Raw genomic sequence first — 22,767 nt, forward strand, 5'->3', positions numbered from 1 at the left:
AGAAAAAAGACCACCATCCACTCTAGGCCACATCTCCCCTTCTCCCTAATGATCAGTCACCCTCTGTTCCTAGTACTTAAGTATTTCTTTTAACAAAAACATTTGTGTTATGGGGGGGAGAGGGGAGCCTGCAGTATAACTTTCATGTATTCAACTTGGAGTCCCTGGAAATTTGGGGCAAGACATTTCAGCCATATGCAGATGAAAGTTTCCCTATCACTATTGCTGCTATTCCGTTCCAATGTTGATGTAAATGTCCTTTGAGTTTCCTTGACTCAGTCATCCTGCTCCTCAGTGTCCTAACAGAGCACTGATCCCAGTTGCAGGTGCAACTCTTCTGTATTGTTTGTTGGTATCATTTTGTTTTAAAGTGTGTCATGATATTGAACTGCCGACATCCAGTGTCTTATTTTTTTGCTGAATATTCCCAGAGTTAACAGTAACGGCCCAGTTGTCCTCACACTCTCACCGCTTGTTTCCCACCCAGCCTGTGGCCGCAGGTTCTACAAATCTTCCTCTCAAGATCTTCAGTGTTCTCGTTGTCCAACCCACAGTTTCTCTGACCGAGAAGGCTCCTCGAGATGTGAATGTGAAGATGGGTACTACAGAGCTCCTTCTGACCCGCCGTATGTTGCGTGCACGAGTAAGTTCAAGCCAGGGAATGAATGGCTCCTATTTCCTTTCCATTCATTTGCAGAACTCAGTAGAGCATCAATCACCAAGGCAGGCTTTAAGTTTGAAACTTTTAGTTCTTCATATTTGTAAACTTTTCCATAAGCAGGTTCAGTGAAGCAGTGATGTTAATATAATTTCATCTCTCAAAACTAAGAGTCATTTAATAATGAAATGACTCTTTTATATATGGTATTTCTTAGAAATCATTACAAGTTATTGGCTGTCCAGTATAGGAAATGTGACTAAACAGTAGTGTTTTCTGAACTATAATCCTGGTGATAAACAAAAGTCAATGTTGCATATTGCTGCTTCAATTAATGAATGTTGGAGAGGCCCACGTAAAAAGCAGTTCGACTTATTGCTGTTAGTCACTCTCAAGCATATTATGATGAAATGTGTTGTTTACTGTTATATGGTTCAAAGGAGAACTATTTAATAATCACACAGCTCTTTTCCTTGAGCATACTGTTTCTGTTGCTTAGAAGAAACGTTGTGAATGACTGTGGCAGAAGTAGATAGGCAGTGTTACCCTGTTCTTGTTCAGCATTAAATGGAAAGTAAATCCTCTTGTCAAGTCAGATAGCTTCTCTAGTGAAGATGTGAAAGAAATCGTGGTAGCCAACCTCCTGGCTTTTCTATTCCATTCTAATACACTACATAGATGCTGTCGTTCACTTTGTTTGTATACATTTTTCTTCTTCTTTTTTGCCTACTTGTTTATTTATTTTTGGCTTCCAAAGGGCCTCCCTCTGCACCACAGAACCTTATTTTCAATATCAATCAAACCACTGTAAGTTTGGAATGGAGTCCTCCGGCAGACAATGGGGGAAGAAATGATGTCACCTACAGAATATTGTGTAAACGGTGCAGTTGGGAACAAGGAGAATGTGTTCCATGTGGAAGTAACATTGGATACATGCCCCAGCAGACGGGATTAGAGGATAACTATGTCACTGTCATGGACCTGCTTGCCCATGCGAATTACACTTTTGAAGTTGAAGCAGTAAATGGAGTGTCTGACTTAAGCCGATCCCAGCGGCTCTTCGCAGCGGTGAGCGTCACCACTGGTCAAGCAGGTATGTGCTGTGTGTCTTTACTGAGTTTTCATTAGTTAGTGGTTCTGCCTGTGTGTTTGCTAACACCACTGCACAGAAATTTATGTTGCCAGCTTATTGATTTAACTTTTACTTATTTCTCCTATTACCTGTTAAGTGACATTTAAACTTACTATATCTCTATAGTTCTAGCAAAGGAAGTAAAGTCAGAAGCATTTTAAGCCAGTTTAAACTGCTGTACTTTGAACTTCTTTTTTTGAAAGCTCAAAAAGAGGAGCAAGAAACTACAGGCCAAGATACTGAATAGTATTTGCCCCTTTAAAATATGGTTTGTGCTGATGATTATAATCTACATGACAGTTAAAAGTAATGAATGAGATTGTTGTGCCATCATATATTCCTAACCAAATGTTTACCGTAGAGAATATGATGCTTGTAACATCTGAAATCTTTGCTTTGTTAATTTGCACTAGAGTATTTTGAATTCATCAGTAGATGTGGAATCCTGTGACTGTCCCTAATTTTGTAACACATACTTAGCAAATTTAATGAGTATTTCAAAAGAAATGATAATGTTGAACTTGTAGATAAGTCTAATACTAGCTTACATTATTTTTTTTAACTGATATTTGAAATGCTTTCCTTAGTTTTTGTTATAGCTAATAGGTCCTGGAAAATGCATGTAAGGTAGTCAGCTTGGGAAGCCAGACATTTCTGAAACCACCAAAAAATCTTATTACTGGAAAGTTTCAGAAATTGGAGCTTTTCTCAGCTGAGGCTGTTGAAAGATGCTGTGCAGTCGATATTTAGTAGATGTAGCCAAGGACTAGGTTATCACCAGTACTAAAAGTGGCCCTGCACTAGATGATGGAGTTTTGTGAACATTGCAATAAGCTTATAAGAAGGTGCTTGTGGTCTTTGGCTGACTGTCTGAAACCAATCAGCATTCTACCTAAGAAAAGCTTGATCTGGTCTTCCTTTCTCTGTTAATTTTAACACTGCGTTGCCTGTTTAAATTACATCTATACAATGACAGCTGCATATGGACTTGTGCTGCAGATTCTGTGTACATTATAGTTTTTTAAATATGGTCAATGGACTGCTATTGTGCTCTGGAAATCACTGGGAAGGGATTAGGATATAAACTGAAACTCGTTGAAGAAGAACTGTATTGTTTCTCAAACTGGCCTCTCTAAGAAGCAATCAGCAAGATGGAGTTTGGTGTGAGGAACTTGATTCAAGGTGGAGTTGAAATTAGACAACCAGGGAAGGGAGAAGCAAAGGAAAGAGGGCAAAGGCGCAATTGAGCTGTGAGGCAGTCTTGTTGGAATTTCCTTCAGTCTCTAGGGAGTAGCCTCCATTTAATGAACTTCCATGTCATCTTTTGTTGAAATGATTTTACACTTTGGTGTTTCCCAGATATTGACTCTGAGTTTCACTAGGAAGGAATATGGTATCATTTTTCAGACAAAAAAATCTTACAGAGGCAGGGAAGGGAGTTCTGCTTCTTGGCAGCTACCTCAGCAGCTGGTAAAATAATTTCTTTCGTCCTTCACCAAGGGGACTGTGACCACCACATCACACCATCCATTACATAAAATTAAATCATAAAAAAAAACAGGGGAGCAAAGTTCAGGCTGTGTTTAGAGAAAGACAATGATCTGGGCTGGGTCAGTAAAGGTTTCCCTGAAGGGCTAGTGGGAGCTTCCTTGTTGGAAATAAGACCTGAGGCAGTGAGGACAGCCGGGTCTGGGGAGTAAGCGAGTTGGTGTTGACTGAGTGTTAATTTTTGTGTACCCTCCACAACACATCTTCCCTATTAATTGTAGTTTCTTCTGCTCCCTTTTCATTGAAAATAACATTTTTTTTACTCACATAATATATCCGATTACAGTTCTCTTCCCTCTACTCCTCCAATTTTCTCTCTCCTTCCCCTCACATCCAGATACACCCCCTTTCTGTTTCTCATTAGAAAACAAACAGGTTTCTAAGAAATAATAATAAAATAAAATATAATAAGGTAAAATAAAAAGTAACATATTGGAGTTGGACAAAACAAACAAGGGGAAGTGAAAGAGCCCCAGAGAAGGCATTAGAATCAGAGACCCAGTAATTTGCACACTCAAGGTGCCCCCGCACGACTTCTCCATGTTTTGTGACTTGTGCAGGTGTTGTCCCCAGTAATGCAGTTGTGGTGTCAGAGTGTGAAGAGCAACCTCTAGTCTTGACAACAGTCTGAGTTGTTAGAGGATACCAATGGAACCCCTTTGGCTACCAACTCTAGTAGATGAGACCTAATCCCAGGACTGGAAGCTTCCTTTGGTGAGAAGAGATGGCCAGGTGGGGGCTCTGTCTCCCCGGTTCTTTAGCAATTCCTGTTAGATTGCCTTAAGCACCTCTCTAAGTATGAAGCAGATGTTTTCTGGAGACACAAGGGTGTACCTGGGCATCAGTCAGTGTGGCACAGACATCCTAATATCACCTGTCACTGATAATTTAGTCTCTTTTCTCTCCTTTATTGGAAGTTTTATTGTACATGGGTGAATGGGTTTCATAGCACTTCTGTATCATATCTTTAAATATTTGAGCGAATGTGCTAATGTAAAATGTTGCTGGAGAATTTCTCTCCAGCTCCCACCATCAAGTCCCGCCAGTCTCAGAGCCCATTTATAAAATAAACACATAGACTCTTACATTATTTAAACTGCTTGGCCATTAGCTCAGGCCTGTTATTGTCTAGCTCTTACTCTTATATTTAGCCCATTTCTATTAATCTTTATTTTGCCACATGGCTCATGGCTTACTGGTACCTTACATCTTCCTTGTCCTGATGGCGGCTGGCAGTGTCTCTCTCTCAGCCTTCCACTTCCCAGAATTCCTTTCCTTGTCCCGCCTATACTTCCTGCCTAGCCAATGGCCAATCAGTGATTTATTTACTGACCAATCAGCAACACACTTGACATACAGACCATCCCACAGCACTTCCCCTTTTTCTTTTCTTAAAAAGGAAGGTTTTAACTTTAACATAGTAAAATTACATATAACAAAACAATTATCAAGCAAGAATTACAGTTACAATATTAAAGAAGAGATCCTATCTATCTTATATTTGTAAGTTTAAGGTTTTATATCTAACTTATCTTTTATTATAACTAAGGAAAATTGTAAGTATCTAGTCTTTAACCACATCAAAGACCTCAGAAGGATATACTACTACCTGAGAAATGGAGAAGGATATAAGCAACTTTTAGGAGTCTTGTAGGGTAGACAGAGACAGCTGGCAGCTTGGACAGTCATTCAAAGTTCTCTTGTAAAGTTGGGGCATCTGTCTTCAGCCCACAGGCCTAGAGTCTCTTATTCACTTTTCTCTGTGTCCTGTAGAATGTCTGGCAGTTTTCTCTGCAAAGCAGGAACCTGAAGGACCATTTTGTCAAGCAAAGTTCAGTGGTCACCTTTCTATGGGTCCTGCATGTCCAGTTGATCAAGCAGTAAAGGCAAGAACAGTTTCTTGCCCAAATGGCTATTTTTGTCAAGGTGAAGATAAACTCCATATGGAGTGTCTTCAATGCCCATCCTCCTCTCTGAAGTAAATCGGTGCTGTCAGGAGCAGACATGTCTCACTGTCCAAAAAGTCTAAACTTTTAAAACATTTTAAATGCCATATTCTGTAGGTCTTTGAAGTGTTTGAAGACTACCTATCTATCTGAAATATATCTATGTATACCTAGAAGACTTAACTAACATGGCTACAAATATTATCATAGATGACTAACTATTAATCTATTTTTTAATTATCCATTACAATTTTAAATGAGTTACATAAACATAATACCTCAAACAAGAATAGAAATATATATACAGTATAACAAAATTAAGTTTAAACTTGTATCAATAAACTAAAATCTACAGCGATGTAAAACATTTTAAACAAGTTGTTACTCTTTAAAAGTAGGTTCATTAATCTACCCTTTCATCCTATCATATCTAAACTATCCCCTTTTTTTCTTTAGAAAGAGATTGTATTTATAATCAATCTGCTTTAAATAAAAATATTGGTTTTTCTCTGTCCCACACCAGAGGGCTCTTCTGATTTGGGACACAAGAATCTCTTAACCTTTTTTTTTTTTTTTTTGAGCAATATGTCTGGGTTTAGAGGGGGAGTGAGCCAATTCCATCTCTAAAGCCAGCTTGGTATATTTGGGAATTTGGGCGTAGCTTCTCTTACTACTTCCTGCTGGAGGGGGGCGCTGTATCTTATGGGGACACGAAGAAAATTTTAGGATCATGGAGTAGTCCATGAGGCTGTATCGTCTGAGCCAGTTGCCTTCAAACCATTCTGGATGTTGAATCATCTGGGCCATGGTGTCACTGGAGACCTTTCAGGGGGTCTTGGCTGGTCAAACCTGATGTATCTTAATCTGGAACAAATCCATAGTCTCTGGCTTTCTGTGGAAACAAGAGCAGAGACTCTTTTCCAAAGCAACATATCCTTATATGCAAATTTTGAAGTCAAGGTACCTTTAAAATATACATTTTGGCATAACTCAACAGCTTTTACAATCAAATGTTTTTCTGTAGTTACGAATATCAAAGAGAACATAATCCAGATTCTTTGTGTGGTAGCCATCTTTACGTGGCTTATTTTTTTATATTAGCGTGAGCCTATTGCTTTAAACTGCAGCCTTCTAAGCCTGAAACGGCGCAGTGGCTGCTGGCTCCGCCCACTTCAGCTTCCCAACATGGCGGCGGTCCGCTTTCCGCCAGCTCTGGGAGCCATAACTCTCAGAAATAGTGGGTCTACACTTTTACCAAAGTAGCGTGTAGCCCAGAAACCTCTTTTTTTTGTTTTGTACTAGCAAAGGCTAAATTCATCACACAGTTTAATGTGCTACTTGCAGAGGCCTCATTCCCACCATACTGCAGGTCAAGAGCGCACGCTAGGAACCCGCCAGTAGCTCAAACCGGCAGCTGCCGCTTATTTGAGAGAGACAATTAGGAAGCTGTTTTTAGGTCCGTTTTAGAATCCTTTTTTTAAGTTTTTAGGTGGAAACTCTTGCCACCACGTTGGACGCCATTTGTTGCTGGAGAATTTCTCTCCAGCTCCCACCATCAAGTCCCGCCAGTCTCAGAGCCCATTTATAAAATAAACACATAGACTCTTACATTATTTAAACTGCTTGGCCATTAGCTCAGGCCTGTTATTGTCTAGCTCTTACTCTTATATTTAGCCCATTTCTATTAATCTTTATTTTGCCACATGGCTCATGGCTTACTGGTACCTTACATCTTCCTTGTCCTGATGGCGGCTGGCAGTGTCTCTCTCTCAGCCTTCCACTTCCCAGAATTCCTTTCCTTGTCCCGCCTATACTTCCTGCCTAGCCAATGGCCAATCAGTGATTTATTTACTGACCAATCAGCAACACACTTGACATACAGACCATCCCACAGCAGTAAAACATGAATTTAAGAATATGACTTTTAAAGGATCACCAGTAAATTGTTGGACACAAATTATTGCAATTAATTATACTATCTCAGAATTTTCAAAGGTGTGTATATAGTCATATCAAAGATTGTTTCTTAAATCGCTTAGTTGTATAATCTATTACATGAGAATTTTCAGGTTAAATAAAGTAAGAACTATTGAGAAAAAGGGATCTAATAATGTGTTGTTGATATTAATGACAGACTAACTTTGAGGGATAACTTTGATAAACAATATTATCTCTGACTGCCATTTCATTCCCTTTCTTTAAGCAAAAATAAAATTACATGCTTTAGTTTAATTAATTTCATGTTTTTCAATGCCCAGAACTGATCTCTCAGTCTAAGATTTATTTCAGTGTCCCTTTAGTTTGATTTGTGATATTTATGTAATGTTCCAAATAAAATATATTGGTGAGGTCATATGATATAGCATAATACATAAGCAACGCTATACTAAAAAGATGCTAGGACAAGTCATTTTCCTTAATTTTCAGAAATAGCCTTATTCACATGAATTAATGTGATTCAGCTCTAATACTTTTCTCAAAAATTAACCCAAATTGTTTCTTCCCAATGATTTAAAATGGACACAAATCAACTTACATGTCTGGTATTTAAAATAAATTATTTCCATTTATGTTGGTATATTTTTATATTTCTTGGAAATCTATAACCTTGGCTTATATTTTAAGGAAATATGCTCTTAAGAAAATATATCTTCTTGTTCTAGAACATTTACTGATTATGTAAAGTAACATTTTATTTGGCAGTCTCCAAAAGATATCATTAGTTCACCAATAGGTTAAAAAAAGCCACAAGTACAAAAAAATTGTAAAACATGATTTAGAAAATGTATTAATTTTATTAAAACTTGCAGGCATGAGCAAGTCTATGGCACCTACAGCAGAAGATCCAGGCTCTGTCCTTTCTAAATTCTTATTTTGAAGCTTTGATCCCCAGTGTGTCTATCAGGTGATGGGGTGTACAAAGAAGAAAAAGGAAATTAAGTCTTAACAGTAATCTGTCCCCTCATAGTCCATGACATTATAGGTAGTGACCCCAGAAAGTACCTCCTTCTCTCCGCTCCTTCCACACACTAGAGGACAGGCTGTAACAGGAGCAGATGGAAAGCAGTGATCTCTAAGCCAGAAAGTGAAGCCTCAACAAAACTGAACCCTGTAGGGCTTTGGTTTAGGGACTCCCAGTCTCCAGAGCTGTAGGAAAATGACTTTAAATAAGACTATGGTATGTTCTAGCAGACCATGCTGATTAATGTAACTATTCATCTGTGAAATAATTGGACTTCACCATAACATGCTGAAAGAAAATTTTTGTTTTCTATGAACATGAGGCTAAATAAGGCATCTGCTCTTTTGTATCCTGAGCAAACTGAGGGTTGCAGATATTTGTATTGTTTGTGTTTTTCCTGCTCTAAAATGTTTGAACTTGTTTAGTGAGGAGCCCTAGGAAAAGCCAGTGACCTAGAGTCATGCTTTCTTTTCCGTATACAAGACAAGCTGATTGACATTCTAAGGAGATATGGAGGCTGTGACGTGATGGTGGCACAAAACTCCGTTGAAATTAGTTATGGATTTTTGTTTCAGTTTTCAAGCTTGAAAAAGTTTGTCATATTCTTGGCAATTTTAATCTAGCAATTTACACATGATTAAGGAGTAAGTGCTATATATAATATTCTTGGGAAATAATTTTTATAACTGTATTTTAGAGAATTAAATTTGTACCTTACTAAATTTAGACCCTTTCTTTTAAACAAATACTGGATTATTACCCTTGAGCAGTCAATAATGATAGTATTATGTAAAGCAATTCTTATACGATGTACTACCATTAATAGAAGGTCTTTCATTTTGCTACTGAAATTTTATTGAGTCAAGGCCTTAGCCAACTTAAAGGCATCCCCTAAAACAATATTTATAAAAGAATAACCACTTCACGTTTAAATTTTAAAAGTTCATTTAATTGAGAAATAGAAAATATGTTTCACTAAAATGTGCCCACTTGTTCTTTTCTTTTAAGGAGAAAAAGTACAAAAACCATATTCACTTAAGGACCTAAAGGTGCAAAAAAATGTGCATGATATAATCTTTGGTAGTTATCTATTGAATTTATTATCTATTTCTGGAGATACTAAACAATTAAAGGTATTAAAAATAATATATTTATTAATATCTTAGTAATTCAAATGCACAAAAGTTTTCTAGTATGAATTAATCCATAATGTACTTTTGGTTAATTTTAACCAGTTATCTCAGTGATTATGATCCAGTTTACAGACAGCTTTGGTGTGGGAGTCATTAATCTGTTCTTGTGGAGCCAAAAGCCATTTCTGTTACTAAAATATCAGCATTATATAGAGAGACATCGTTTCAGATCATGAAAAGCCAGAAAATGGAGCTTCATATACTGTTTGTGTGTGAATCAATGTATATACGTGGACAGGTGATGATAGCGGTAATAAACATTTTGGTGCATGTATTAGTAGAATATGGTTCTCCCAAGCTCCAGTTCCTAAGCATTGCCCATCTCACCCATGCAAGCCTTTTGAGTTCCTGAACCTACACAGTGACATCACCTTGAGAGCAGTAGGAGGTGGTCTTTACTTTGATAAGCACTTAGTTTTTCCGTTTCAGTACCAGTCTACTGAAAGAGAGAGTAAATGTTGGTTATTTTATTCCTTGCTTTGTTGGTGATGAATTGAAGCAAATTTGATTCAGACAAGCAATCTGGTGGAATGATGCAGAGCTATCCAGAAAACATCTGTACTTATCCACCAATGCAGTAGATTAGAGCTACCTAGAGAAGACATTGATTCACGAGGATCATTAACAGTTCTAACCGACTGATCCAAGTAATAGGGTAAAGGAGAGAACACTATCAAGATCTTGCTTCTCAGATCTGTCAATTATAACTACAACAAGCTGATCTTTACTTGTTTAAATCTGTTTTTTATGACTTTGTTCTTTTAGAAGCAATGGACAGAATCAATTAAGAGGTGAAAGTTCCATTAAAAATTACCCAGCTTCCCTGCACTTCATTTACAAAGAGGTCAATCAGAAAGAGAGAGATAATTGCTCCATCCCAACAAAATTAATCCGGGACACACAGAGCAGATGATGGATGCTCTGTGACAAAATCTGTGACAGAGATGCACATATAGACCTGTAGATACTTGTCCTGTTGCAGACAAGGACCATAGAAAGAGGTGTGTGAAAAACAATTACCACAGGTTTAAGGCATGCAGATCTTAATTATCCATTGTATGTTGACATCAGATAATTAGCATCTCAAGTTTTGATAATATCCGGTCATTATGTGCAACTATAGAAGGATTCAGAGCATTGAACACAGCATCCATAAAGACAATTATGTCTGATAAAAAGCAAACGGTGGTTTAGTCATTGCCGCTAATGTATTATAAAGTGTTTTTAATACTTTTAGTCACAACTATTAATTCTAGATGTGTCAGGCTATACCATATATAATTTATTGTACAGACATGAATATAAATAACCACAGCAATATATATGTGCCAAAAAATGCTTTTAGAGCTCCCAGTGTTAGGAGTTGGTAGAATAATATTACATGATGAAAATGTAAATGGAGTGGCCCCCGAGTTCCACAGCAAGGCTGCCACAGCAATGCCGTGAAGGGATGCTTTTCAGCTAGATACTGGTAGATTCAAATTTCTTAGACCATCATCTGAATGAAGACAGAAGGAAATCCATTGGATCTGAACATATTTTGAGCTCTGAAAATCAGTTTGCTGGGAAACTCGAGGGAGAGAACATCATAATCCTATTTCCATGGTCAGAAAGAAATACACTGTGGCATATGCAGCAGGCATGCTCACTGTTGGCTGAACTGAATTGTAATAGATTGCTTTTTATGCTGATTTCATACAACATTTATCAAACTGCTAAAGACTGAGACAGAAAATGAGTCTGAGTTTTGTTTGGAAAGAAGTGGCTGCCGTTGTTCTTTTCTACTGCATTATCATAACCTTGTTTTCTCCTTGTTTTGACATTTCATTCTATTTTGTTACATGCCTGACATCACCAACAACCCAAATTTAGCCTCACATAAATTTTATTGTTGAGAACCCTATAATATCAGAAATAGAGGTCATAAAAAAGGAGACATGTTAATTCTATAAAGAAAAACTTTACATATATTACCATCTCTCCTGTAATATGTTACCATTCTTAGTGCTGAATGCTCTAAAATCAGTATACATCTTATAGAGTGCCTTGGTTTGTAACTATACATATGTCGCTATGGACATTAATATAGCTTGTTGTTATATAGTGTGGTTTTATTATACATTTTGTTTTTACCTTCTGTTTCTCTTCTCCCATATATCATAAATTTTGCCCCATAATGCATGCACTCCTGTATTTAAATGTCGAAAGATTTTGCTGGATGCATATTTGTGTGTTAGTGAATGGACTGGTTACATATCTGTATGGTAGTACATACTTGATGCTCTCTGAGCCTGATCATCAGGAAAACACATACACATAGAAATACACACAAATAGACACCATAACATGCGTGCGCACACGCACGCATACACACACACACACACACACACACACACACACACACACACTAAACCAGAAATGTTCTGAAATTATTCCAGCTATTTTCACCATTTGTTAATACTGAATAAACCTCATTCTCTCCTTTATTCATTGTTTTTTTTGTTTTTTAAAATTTCCATAAACAAACAGAACACCATGAACATATTTCAACAACCCTAGGATATCAATATAGTTATAAAGTACACCTGCTACACTAAATCCTGCTTTGTCAGACAAGATCCCAGCTTCCTTAAACTGCTGCCTGACTCTTGAAGTTTCATGCTTTTTTTAAATCTAAGGTGGAAATGGGTGAGTGGATTGTAATTATTTTATCCTGTGACTCTTCAATCTGTTTTCTGGACAAACCTCAGCTGAAGGACAATCTGGACAAATCTGCTGAAGCAGGAGCAGTTGACTTTATATTTTGCTTGGGATTAAGTTACTAATTAGGGTCCTCGGTGGATATGAAAAACACTGTCTTCTGACAAGAATGCATTGGCTGTCTGTGGAGCCTATTTCAACTTTATTCCATGACCTTTAGGACTGGAGAGCTATAGACAGGTGTTCTGAGGATGTACTTTTATATTTTTACCTTAAGCACCCAGATACAAGCTCAGTGATTGTGTTTCCACACATTGAAATCCCCTATTGTCTGTTGGCCTCTGAAGTTTCCTACTCCTGGAACTAGAAACCGAACAAATTTATTTTTATATATAACAACTTATAATATATCTTCATTAGACTAAGTTAAATATTTATATTTCACCTATTAAATTCTGATATATTAGTGCAAAATCTTTTTTGATTGCATTATGTTTTAAAATCTTGAGACATTTTTATATTGGGGACAGATGGATTTTTGAGCATATTTACATTCAGATTTTTCAAATTATAATTTAAATTATAAAATTTTAGAATAGTCATACAATTATGTTTATAAAGGTGAATCAATAGTAATTGGATTTCTTTATTTTTTGTGGTATCCACGCTGAATATATATATTTTTCTTAAGAGCTGTTTTATTTATTTTTAAATTAATTGTGCCATCTGCCAAAGAGGTTCCCTGTGCAGCATGTAGTTTGTTCTTGAAGACAAGAAAACTGTTATGTGCGTTCTTGATGGACGTCACTAACAGAAAGATGCATTTATTATTTTGAGCAGGCAAATGAGTAGCATATAAAGCCATATTTTCCAATAGCTATTGCTTAATTGGACATTTTGTTTTGTGTATCCACTCTTAGGTGTATAATAAACATATCTAGGAGAATTCAACATTGAAACTAGATTTAATGTTCCTCTGGGTCGTGGAAATTATCCTGCCCTTGTTATAAAACATTGTTTTTTTTATTGTTCTTGGGGTGTAAATAAATGTATTGACAGTAAAGAATTAACAGCACATCCAGGAAGACTTTATTTAATAATAATGATGCAAAATAGTTATACGCCATTCGATTTACCTAATTTATAACTGTTTGATTGCCACAGCATGCCTTTCATCTGCAAGAATTGCACCCTAGGGAGTAGTCAACTTATTAATTCATCACTTGCCTTTCTTTATGGTTGCAAGTCCCATTATAGTATGAGCACAGAGTGACACTCTTTTCTGAAAGCTGCCAGCCAACTGGTTCCAGTCTAGCTGACCTTTTGTTTGTAACCATGATCCTAATGGTTTTCCTATTGGCTTCTGTTTCTCATAGATTACATTACAATCTACCCTTTTGTCTTACGGTATCTTGATGGGGACAGAACAGTCAGAGTGAACTGCACACCTGCAATTACAGAGCTTTAAAAAGAGGAAGGACCTGCCTCAAGTTAACCTGTAGGCTCTTTTTAAATGCCTTTTGATTTATCTGTCACTTGATCCATCAGCAATGAATAATTTTCATGGAAGGTGCACTTTAATTACATTCCCATTTGACTTGCATTATCAACCCCTATCTAGGTAATTAATCTCACCAAGTATCCAATTTCAGCCTTTATTGCTGGCAGGCAGACCTTCTGAATTATGTGTGCTTGAATGGGTCTTGGGTCTTTTCACCAAGCAGCCCCTGAAAGAGATCTAAGGCTCTCCAAATCCCAAAACTATGTCTTGGATATTTTTTCTCATAGATACTGTGAATAAATTATATTTTGTAACATGCATGTACATCCACAACTTATAGATTATTACAATACTTAAAATTAAGATTAAAACTAGGTCAAGTCTCCCTCCCTGGTGTACCCATACTGTTTGTCACTTTGTCAGGGGAGGAGGAGTGCTGAGTTAATAAATACAGCTAACACTTGTGTCCCTCTGCTGATGTTGGGTAATAACCACCTAAACTTCAGTGGGCTATTTTACTTTGGGAATTAAGTTTTCCTGAATAAATGTGAACAGTTGGGTTGAAGATAAATCAAAATCAGAAAGACTTAAAACTATCTTTCTACTTCATACTATTGTACTCCATTTTCTACAGTTTTCCTTATTCTGAGTTTAAGTACTTGACCTTCTCCCTACCTCTGGCGTTTAATGGCTAAATTTCCACATTGAATAATGCCGAAGATCATTTTGCCATTTTAGTTTACGTGTACATATATGCACAAACACTCTGAAATATTCAGTTGTCCTCTTTGCTCAGAAATGTTTAGACATTGACAGTTTTTAGAGTTGGGAATTAGGCAGTTTTTTACTTCTCTATTCAGTACACTTCAAAAACACGGAGAACTCTTTGGGAGTGAATCAAAGCATGGAGGAAAATAGGTTGGGTCCCTGAAAATGCCCTAAATACTGACATGATTTTAAGGGACGGAGTTGTCTTTTGTGTGGAAGAGAAGGCCATCTGACCATCTGGCACTGAAGAGGTTAATGTGTCACTCACGAAAATACCTTGGAAGACAGAGGTTGGAGACAGTAGGGGAAGAACAGTAGTTTCTCGTCATATGCACAGTTATCTACAGAATGCGAGCTTTGTATATTTGAAGTCTTTAGTCAGGTGTGAACTTACATAAAAATTAAAAATTATGTTGCTGTCTTTACTGTGTGGGTTGGCCTCCTATTACTTGAAGTTTATATATGGGTACAATTACAACTTGTATAAGTTTAGTGATTCTGTGTCTTTAACCTCTCTCACAACATCGTGCTTATGTATCTCCACAACACCATAGAGTATGATTATAATATCAAGTACCATAACATTAAAATATAATTTCATTTTAATATTTCAATGTGTGTGTAACTTTAATCTGACCACTTTAATTGAAACAACTGAATACATTTAAATATATAACTTTACATTCTTAAAACATCTAATATTTCTGTATAAAAATCCTATTTCTTCTTAATCCAAGCGTTGTTTCTCTTTTTACACTTGGGGGGAAAATCTCTTCTTTCCCTTAGTTTAATTGCATATTTGCTAAACCAAATACTTCTCAAGAAAAATTAATAATTTATTTATTTTTTCTAAATATGATTGCAATAATTATTTATAAGCTATACAGAGGAATCAAGTGCAGTTGATATTGGACAGAATAAATCATTTTAGGTGATTTACTATTATAAATTTTTCAGTAAATCACATGTAAGGCATGTGTACTCACATGTTTTCACTCATATACACACACATCTACATTAATTTGTATTACACATTTTAATAAAAATTATTTCCCTGAAATGTAATATCACCCCATACGTGTCCTGATAGTCAGATGTAAATGCGCAATGATTTTGTAGTTTTTGTTTTTAACATGTGACCTTATGGTAATATGTTTTGGAAAATTTGAATCATGAAAGTGTTTAAATTTTAAATTGCTTAAATCTTTAAGCAATTGTTTTTCTTCCCTAGAACACCATTTGAATTAGAATATGGAAATTTAATGGATATTTAGAGGTAAAGGAATTGATGTTAAATAATAGAGACTCTATATACTGATTCCAAAGATTCTTAATTAAGGTTTAAGAATGATTCAAGAGCCAGGAGATTTCCTCCTGAGTTATCTTATTTTCCAATATATATATCCTTTAGACATATATTTCTTCAATGGATTGTCTTGTAAAAATATGTATGACTTGGGATATTGAGGCAATAAATATCCTCAGCTTGTATTATATTCCTACAGAAAAATAAACTCAGTTTCTATGTAGTAGTGCATTCAAGAAAAGGTAGACCACAGAGACACAGCAGACAAACTGGCTACTGGATTTATAATCATAAGTTAGTATTTCAGGTTAATCAAGTGATTTTTGAGCTTGGGCAAATAATCGAATTTATCTCATTAGTTAATCACCATGCTATATAAGCAGTTATGTTATGTAATCACTTATGTGCCAGGCTGAATTTTTGGAAAGCTGTGGAACAAATGTAACTATACCAAAGCAGAATCTTGTTAAAATTAGTAAAATAATGCTGGCAATTTTATTTTTGGCTAAAGTTGCCTTTGCTAATCTAGTATATAACACTTTCAGTAATCTTTTTTAAAAAAGTAATCCTTTTTAAAAAGAGTCTAAGTATGCATGCATTTTATTTCAGTGATCTTGACAATTAAGCTGTGTGACAGATGTTGAGTCTTTATGATACTGCATGTGAATGTACATGTGTACAGATTTTAATATTTATGTAATTTAAGATAAAGTTGATTAACCTCTTTCTCTAGAATTTTGTAGTATATACCATTATCATATTATGTATAGTTTTCCAACAGAATAAAGGAACTTTTTTACCTTTCTACTCACTTTTTTTGTATTTTGAAGGATAGACAGATGGCATTTAATGATAATGATTTTACAGGAATGTCAGTGGAATCTTCCAAACATCCATGATTTGGACTTGTTTAGATTTGTAAAGAAATATTCTTTCTCTTTCTCCTTCAAACAGCAAGATAGTTCAGATTGATTTGGTTTTGATTTTATTCCTATTGAATATTCAGACAGTTTACATCTTTGAGAAATTTTATGTATTTGTAAACATGTATATTTGAATTGAAATCCCACTCCTGCCCAGACTAAGAGAACTATTATTTGCTAGAGTGCTAGTTTGGAGAGAGAATTGGATTTTGATGATTTGATTCAGATTCTCATAAGCAGAATATTCACTTTCCTAGTTCTCTTTGAATTTACAAGCTACCTAAACACTCCTCTTTCATTTAATGTATTCAATTGGTTTCTACTTGTATTAACTCTTTATCTGTTGACCAGAATGAACACTTGACTTTGCACGTTTACCTCCATGCAATTTTCTTTCACTTTTCAGAGTGTTGATTAAGAATTAAGAAGCTAAAGTGTGAGCTTAGCCTTTAACAGCTGAGACATCTCTGGATGAGATCTACATGAGTGAACTGGGTGGGGGGGTGGCAGAGGTCGAAGAGTGGGGGAAGAGAACATAGGGAAATGGGAGGGTCAAGCTGGAACAGGGAGGGCAGGGAGGAAGATACCATGATAGATGAGGACATCATGGGAATAGGAAGAGGCAGGGGGCTGGGGAGGCTCTCAGGAATCCACAAGGTTAACCCCACCTTGTTCTGCTGGCAGTGGTCCAGAGGGTGCCTGGACTGGTCTACTCTGGTGACCAGCCTAGCAAATAACCTAGCTGTCATCATAGAGCATTTGTCCACTGACAGATGGAGGCAGATATAGAGATCCACGGCCAGGCACCAGACTGAGCTCCAGGAATCCAAATGATGAGAGAGAGGAGAGATACCGCAGGTGAGGGACATGCACAGATGACTGCCCATACTAGTGGAAGCCCATGAACTGTGGACTGGTGGCTGTGGAGCCCACATTGGACTGGACTAGGTCCCCTGGTTATGGAACACGGTTGTTTGGTTCAAACTGTTTGGGGGGCACCAAGACAGGGAGATCGGGATCTGTCCCTGGTCTATGGGCAGGCTTCTGGAATCTGGTGCCTGTGGTGTAACACTTTGCACAGTCTTGGTGCAATGGGAAGGAGCTCAGACCTGCCTAGGCTCAGTGTGCTGGGCTTTGCTGACTCCCCATGGGAGACCTTGATTTGGGGGATGTGAGGTTGTGGGGTGGCTTGGGAATGAGGGCTGGGGGACAGAGGAGGGAGGAGGGGGGTTTTGTGGATAGTATGTGGAGTGAGTAGAAAATTTCTTAATAAAGAAAAATGAGAAAAAAAAGAATAGAGGTGATTAAAAAAAGGAAGCTAAAGTGTGCAGAGTAGGAAGAAAGAGGAAGGTTTAGAAGGGACTGCCCATGTGCTCTTTGGATTGGCAGGGCATGACAAAGGCAGTGTGTTCAGATCCTCCTTTGCATAGAAAATTGCTTTCTCTGTTTTCTCCTTTACTCCTCTGGCTTGTCTTGTTGGTAGGATTTTTTCATGCAATTACATCCTTGGACTGCTCATCCCCTGCTTTCATGTTACTTGACCAGTTCTGTAGCTGGAAGTTTTCCTGTGTCCTGCCTGGTCCTGCAGCCATTCAGACCCAAGTAAACATACAGAGACGTATATCAATTGCGAATTGCATAGGCATGGCCTATGACTCAATTTTCTTGCTAGCTAGCTCTTACAACTAAACTCAGCCCATTTCTGTTAATCTATATGTCACCACATATTCCATGGTTTTACCTCTGTGCCATTACATTATGCTCCCTGGATGGTGGGATGGCATCTCTCTTGCCTCTCCTTTCTCCTTCTGAATGCTCCACCTAGCTCCATCCTGCCCTGCCATAGGCCAATGCAGCTTTATTTATCAACCAATCAGAGTAATACATATTCACAGTGTACAGAAAGACATCCCACAGCACAGTCAGTCAATTTCTGCTTCATTTTCCCTCATCTGCCTCACATTCCCTCTCTCCTTCTTTCTTTTTTCCTTTCTTGATATGTGTTTTTATAGAAAGAGCAACTAAGTGCAGAGGGAAAGACTTATTTATCACAAAGCCAATATTTTAGTATGCCAAAAGTCCTGTGGACAGTGAACACAGGGCCAATGTTATCAGGCAATTTGTTTCTCTTTAATTTATTTTAAAATCATCATCATCATCATCATCATCATCATCATCATCATCATTATAAAGAGAGAATATTGAATCTATTCTCCTCTCTTACTCTGTGTCAGTTCCAGAAATTGGACTTGGACTCCCAGACTTGGGACCCAAGTACTCTTACTTGCTGAGCCATCTTGCTGGCCAGATTTTATTGGTTTGTGCCCTACACCTATACCCTGTGTTCTTTAATTCTTTGAGTATCTTCCAACTTAGAACTGTGTTTTTTAGATCAGTGCTAAGAATAACAGTAGGCCAGACTGTGATACTTTTATTATTTGATACGAAAAAGGAAAACTTTCTACCAGCTCTTTATGAGAGAAATCTCTCACCTCCTGAACATATTTAATATAAACCTGAAAAGTTAAAAAAAATAGCTGTTTGAGACTCTTTGAAACCAATTTCCTATCTTTTAACTTATAAAAAATGCAATGCAACAGAATAGTCAAACTGCTTTTATATTTGGAAAAGCCACTATTTTTATGAATAGAATTGGTCAAAAACTTATAGAAAAACAGGTCTCATTTCTAATCTATATTCTAAACAATAGAAATGTTCTCTTGTTACTGCCTTGTTATGGCAGTGTGTAAATACATTCACTTACTGAATGACCTTATGATTCTGACCTTCAGGAAATGGTGTGCAATCCTTAGAACCTTGCTTTTGGCCACTGGTAATCGCTGACATTTTTGAGCACCCTGATCTGTGAAGATCATCCTCTAGTGTTCTGTATCTCTCATGGGGGAAAAGTGAGTCTTTGAATTGTGCATTTGAAAACAGTGTATTATATTCTGCTGTCCTAAAGATACTCTCTGTGAGGATTTTCACTATAATGACTGTACTCCATCCAAATACAGTAAATATTAACATGGGTTCCTTTAAATTACTATTTATACTCCACTCATATGTTTTTGTTTTCTAACTACTTCCAACCTATACCGCTATAAGTGGCAAACCAAAGAACAGGTTAGCAGATTCAAGTCTCTTTGTTCTATCTTTCTTATGCTGTTTTTATTACTCTGAACATCCTTCCAGTATATGCTAAAAATGTGAAATTGGGAGAAGGCTATCATACAAAGCAAGAAGGTGCTTTTGTGAACTTGAGCATACTGGAGACTTGTTAGGATGAAGCTATGCCATTCTGTTCTTACAAGGTGACAGAGTTTTCTGAGAGCTGCACATTTAGCTGCCATTGTGGCTTTCAATGTGATGGCACCTGATGTGCAGGCCACTGTAACATGCAGCTTTTGAGTAGAATCCAGAAGGTTCATATATGTTCTGTATTTGCTCAAATTTCTGATGCTGACCTCATCTCAAAAAAAAAAAAAAAAAAAAAAGTAAGGACTGTTTCTCTGGTCATCCTTAATGGTCAAGTGTGGTGTTGTACATAAATTGTGTGACAGTTGTGCATTATATTCTCAAGCTTTAGAGTGGATGAAAGACTTGAAGGTTTTGTTCAACAAATGAACTGGTTTTCTCTTTTTAGTAGGTAACTTTAAAGTGTTTTCTTTTTCTCAGTACTTTTGTGTGTGTCTTTTTGTGTATGTGCACCATCCACATGCATATGTGTGCACATCCATTTGGAGGTCAACACTTAGAATGTCCTCGGGTGACATTCACTTTGTTTTGGGAACAAGGTGTCTTTGTCCTGGAGCTTACCCAGTACGCTAGCTTGACTTGCTACTGAGCCCCAAGGATCTACCTGCTTCCTTTTTATTAGTCCTGGAATGCAGGATTGTGCCACTATACCTGGCCTTTTTAAGTGTGTTCTAAGAACACACAATACTCATGTTTGTGGGACAAACATTTTACTGTATGACCTACCATATATGAGTTTAAAAGGTAAATATGACAATTAAAGGTCATCCAGCTTTTGATGGATAGTATCTGTTTCTTTTTTATATTATAGTTACAAACATACATTGTACATCTTCCATATAGTATGTACAGCTCCAAGAAGCCATCTTTTTAGACTATCAATGAGAAGTAATCAAATTTAACTATCTGTGATTTGAATGTAAACAACCTCAATTTCATTGCTGAGTATAAAAAATGGTTAGTTTTAAATGTCACAAAATATCAAGGAATATATGTTAATTTATAGTTCTTCATGTCTTGATAAGAAATATTTTTATAAACAATTAGAAAATATGGTAGTTTCCCAGTCTCTCTCTCTCTCTCTCTCTCTCTCTCTCTCTCTCTCTCTCTCTCTCTCTCTCTCTCTCTCTCCATATATATATATATATATATATATATATATATATATATATATATGAAAACTCCAACACTGGATGATATTTGTATTATCAATTATTATATCACCTGGCTCACTTCAGGTTCAATACTCTTTTCCCTTTGTGCCTTTCTTTTTTCTTATTATTCCATAACTAATCTGATAGTATCTCTTTCAAATCACAGGTGCTTTTAAAAAACATATTTATTTATTGCTTTTTCTCCTTATTTTTAAAATGGAGTTCTTTACATCCTTCATGATGCCCTGAACTTCAATAAATCCTTTGGAATTATAATGTAAATACCAAAGAAACTGTTAAATTTTAAATAGAATTCATGTCTCAGGATTGATCAGGGCAAAAAGCTTATGTTACAACTGTAGACAGATAATACATCACATGTGTGGGTGACTGTGCTGCACATTAGCTGAATACCTCATGCTTTTCTAATAGTAAAACCAGAAGGAGGGATTTTTTTTACAGTATTTCTTGAGTATCCCCATATGTTCTTGAAGGCAGAGAAATTAAGCCTGGAGTTACATAAAAAAGTTTCAAGGAGGAGTCAGTCCTTCTCAGTGTTAACGCTTTAATGACTCACTAGCAGTCAAACATGCATCACTGTTTTTTTGTAGGAAATATATTATTCAGAATGCAGGTAGAGGGTAAGCAAATTGCCAGGGATGAAGTGACTGGGAAAATACACAGGATGGGGCATGGGCCTCGGGCCCAGCTCAGTAGTCCCAGGTGATTTATCTTTTCCTGTCCTTGTATTTCATGATTGTCCTAAGTCTGCAAAAAGTCAATTCTGAAAAATATGATGCTAGTCATACTGGAAATGATTTGAATAAGGGCACATATCACAGTCTATACTAGTTCTATGTTGTATTAAATGTAAAGGTGAAACATGCAAATATATTCATGGTTATCAGGGAAGGAAATGAATTTGCGTCAGACTTTTAACCTTGGTATTTGTGATTTGATTCAGAACATCCCTGTTCTAATGCATCGAAAAGCGAGAAGGATACAGGTTTCTGTGCAGAACAACAGAAATGACATCTTAATGTGCTGCTTTCACGATGTGCATTAAGTTCGCCTGTTATTAATTGTTCAGGTTTTAAATTATTTTGTCGATGAAAATTAAATTTTATAAATAGAAATGCAAAAATATGATCTGATTAGTATTTTTATATTTAATTTAATTGTCAAATCTTTATATGATCATACCAGTTTGTATTTTTTATTTCTAGATTTAAAAATTTTCTAAATAATGATTTATTCAATTACACTGAATATTGAAATGTTTGGTAAAATATATTTTACTTTTGCCTTTCGAATTTAAGCTATATTGGCAGGAGAAACACAAAGTCAATAGTAATGTTTACATAAACTAGTCTATTTCTGCTGTAAACAAATTGTCATATTAGAGCGTAGAATAAGGCTTTATAAAAGTGACAATTGTACCTCTCTCTAGAAACTGCAAATAATTAAAAGGTAAGCCACATAGAAGAGAAAGAAATGGCATTTTCTGGTGTTCTCTAAGTTCATACCTGGTTTTAGATTTTAAATATACAAAGCCCTGATTCTTCAGTTTGTCTATTTATAGTGTGTTCTCTTTACAGTGTCAGATAGTAGAAGTGCCATTGTTAGCGTCAAGGTGAGCATGACCATGGGCTGGCCATGTAGCTTGTAGCATGCATAAGACTCCAGCACCAAAACAAAAAGACTTATTTTTTCCACTA

At 36.5% G+C, this 22,767-nt stretch overlaps 1 protein-coding gene across 1 annotated transcript in view; it reads left to right on the plus strand.

Annotated features, from left to right (window-relative positions):
• The window catches only part of Epha7 (EPH receptor A7), a 152,828-nt gene that overhangs the window by 57,320 nt on the left and 72,741 nt on the right, over nt 1-22,767 (plus strand). The window contains exons 4-5 of the mRNA XM_059254071.1: nt 488-643; nt 1,416-1,751. Of these exons, the coding sequence (XP_059110054.1) occupies nt 488-643; nt 1,416-1,751 (492 nt within the window). The remainder of the gene's footprint in view (nt 1-487; nt 644-1,415; nt 1,752-22,767) is intronic.

The sequence above is a fragment of the Peromyscus eremicus genome, chromosome 2, assembly GCF_949786415.1.
Source record: "Peromyscus eremicus chromosome 2, PerEre_H2_v1, whole genome shotgun sequence".
Classification (NCBI taxonomy): domain Eukaryota; kingdom Metazoa; phylum Chordata; class Mammalia; order Rodentia; family Cricetidae; genus Peromyscus; species Peromyscus eremicus.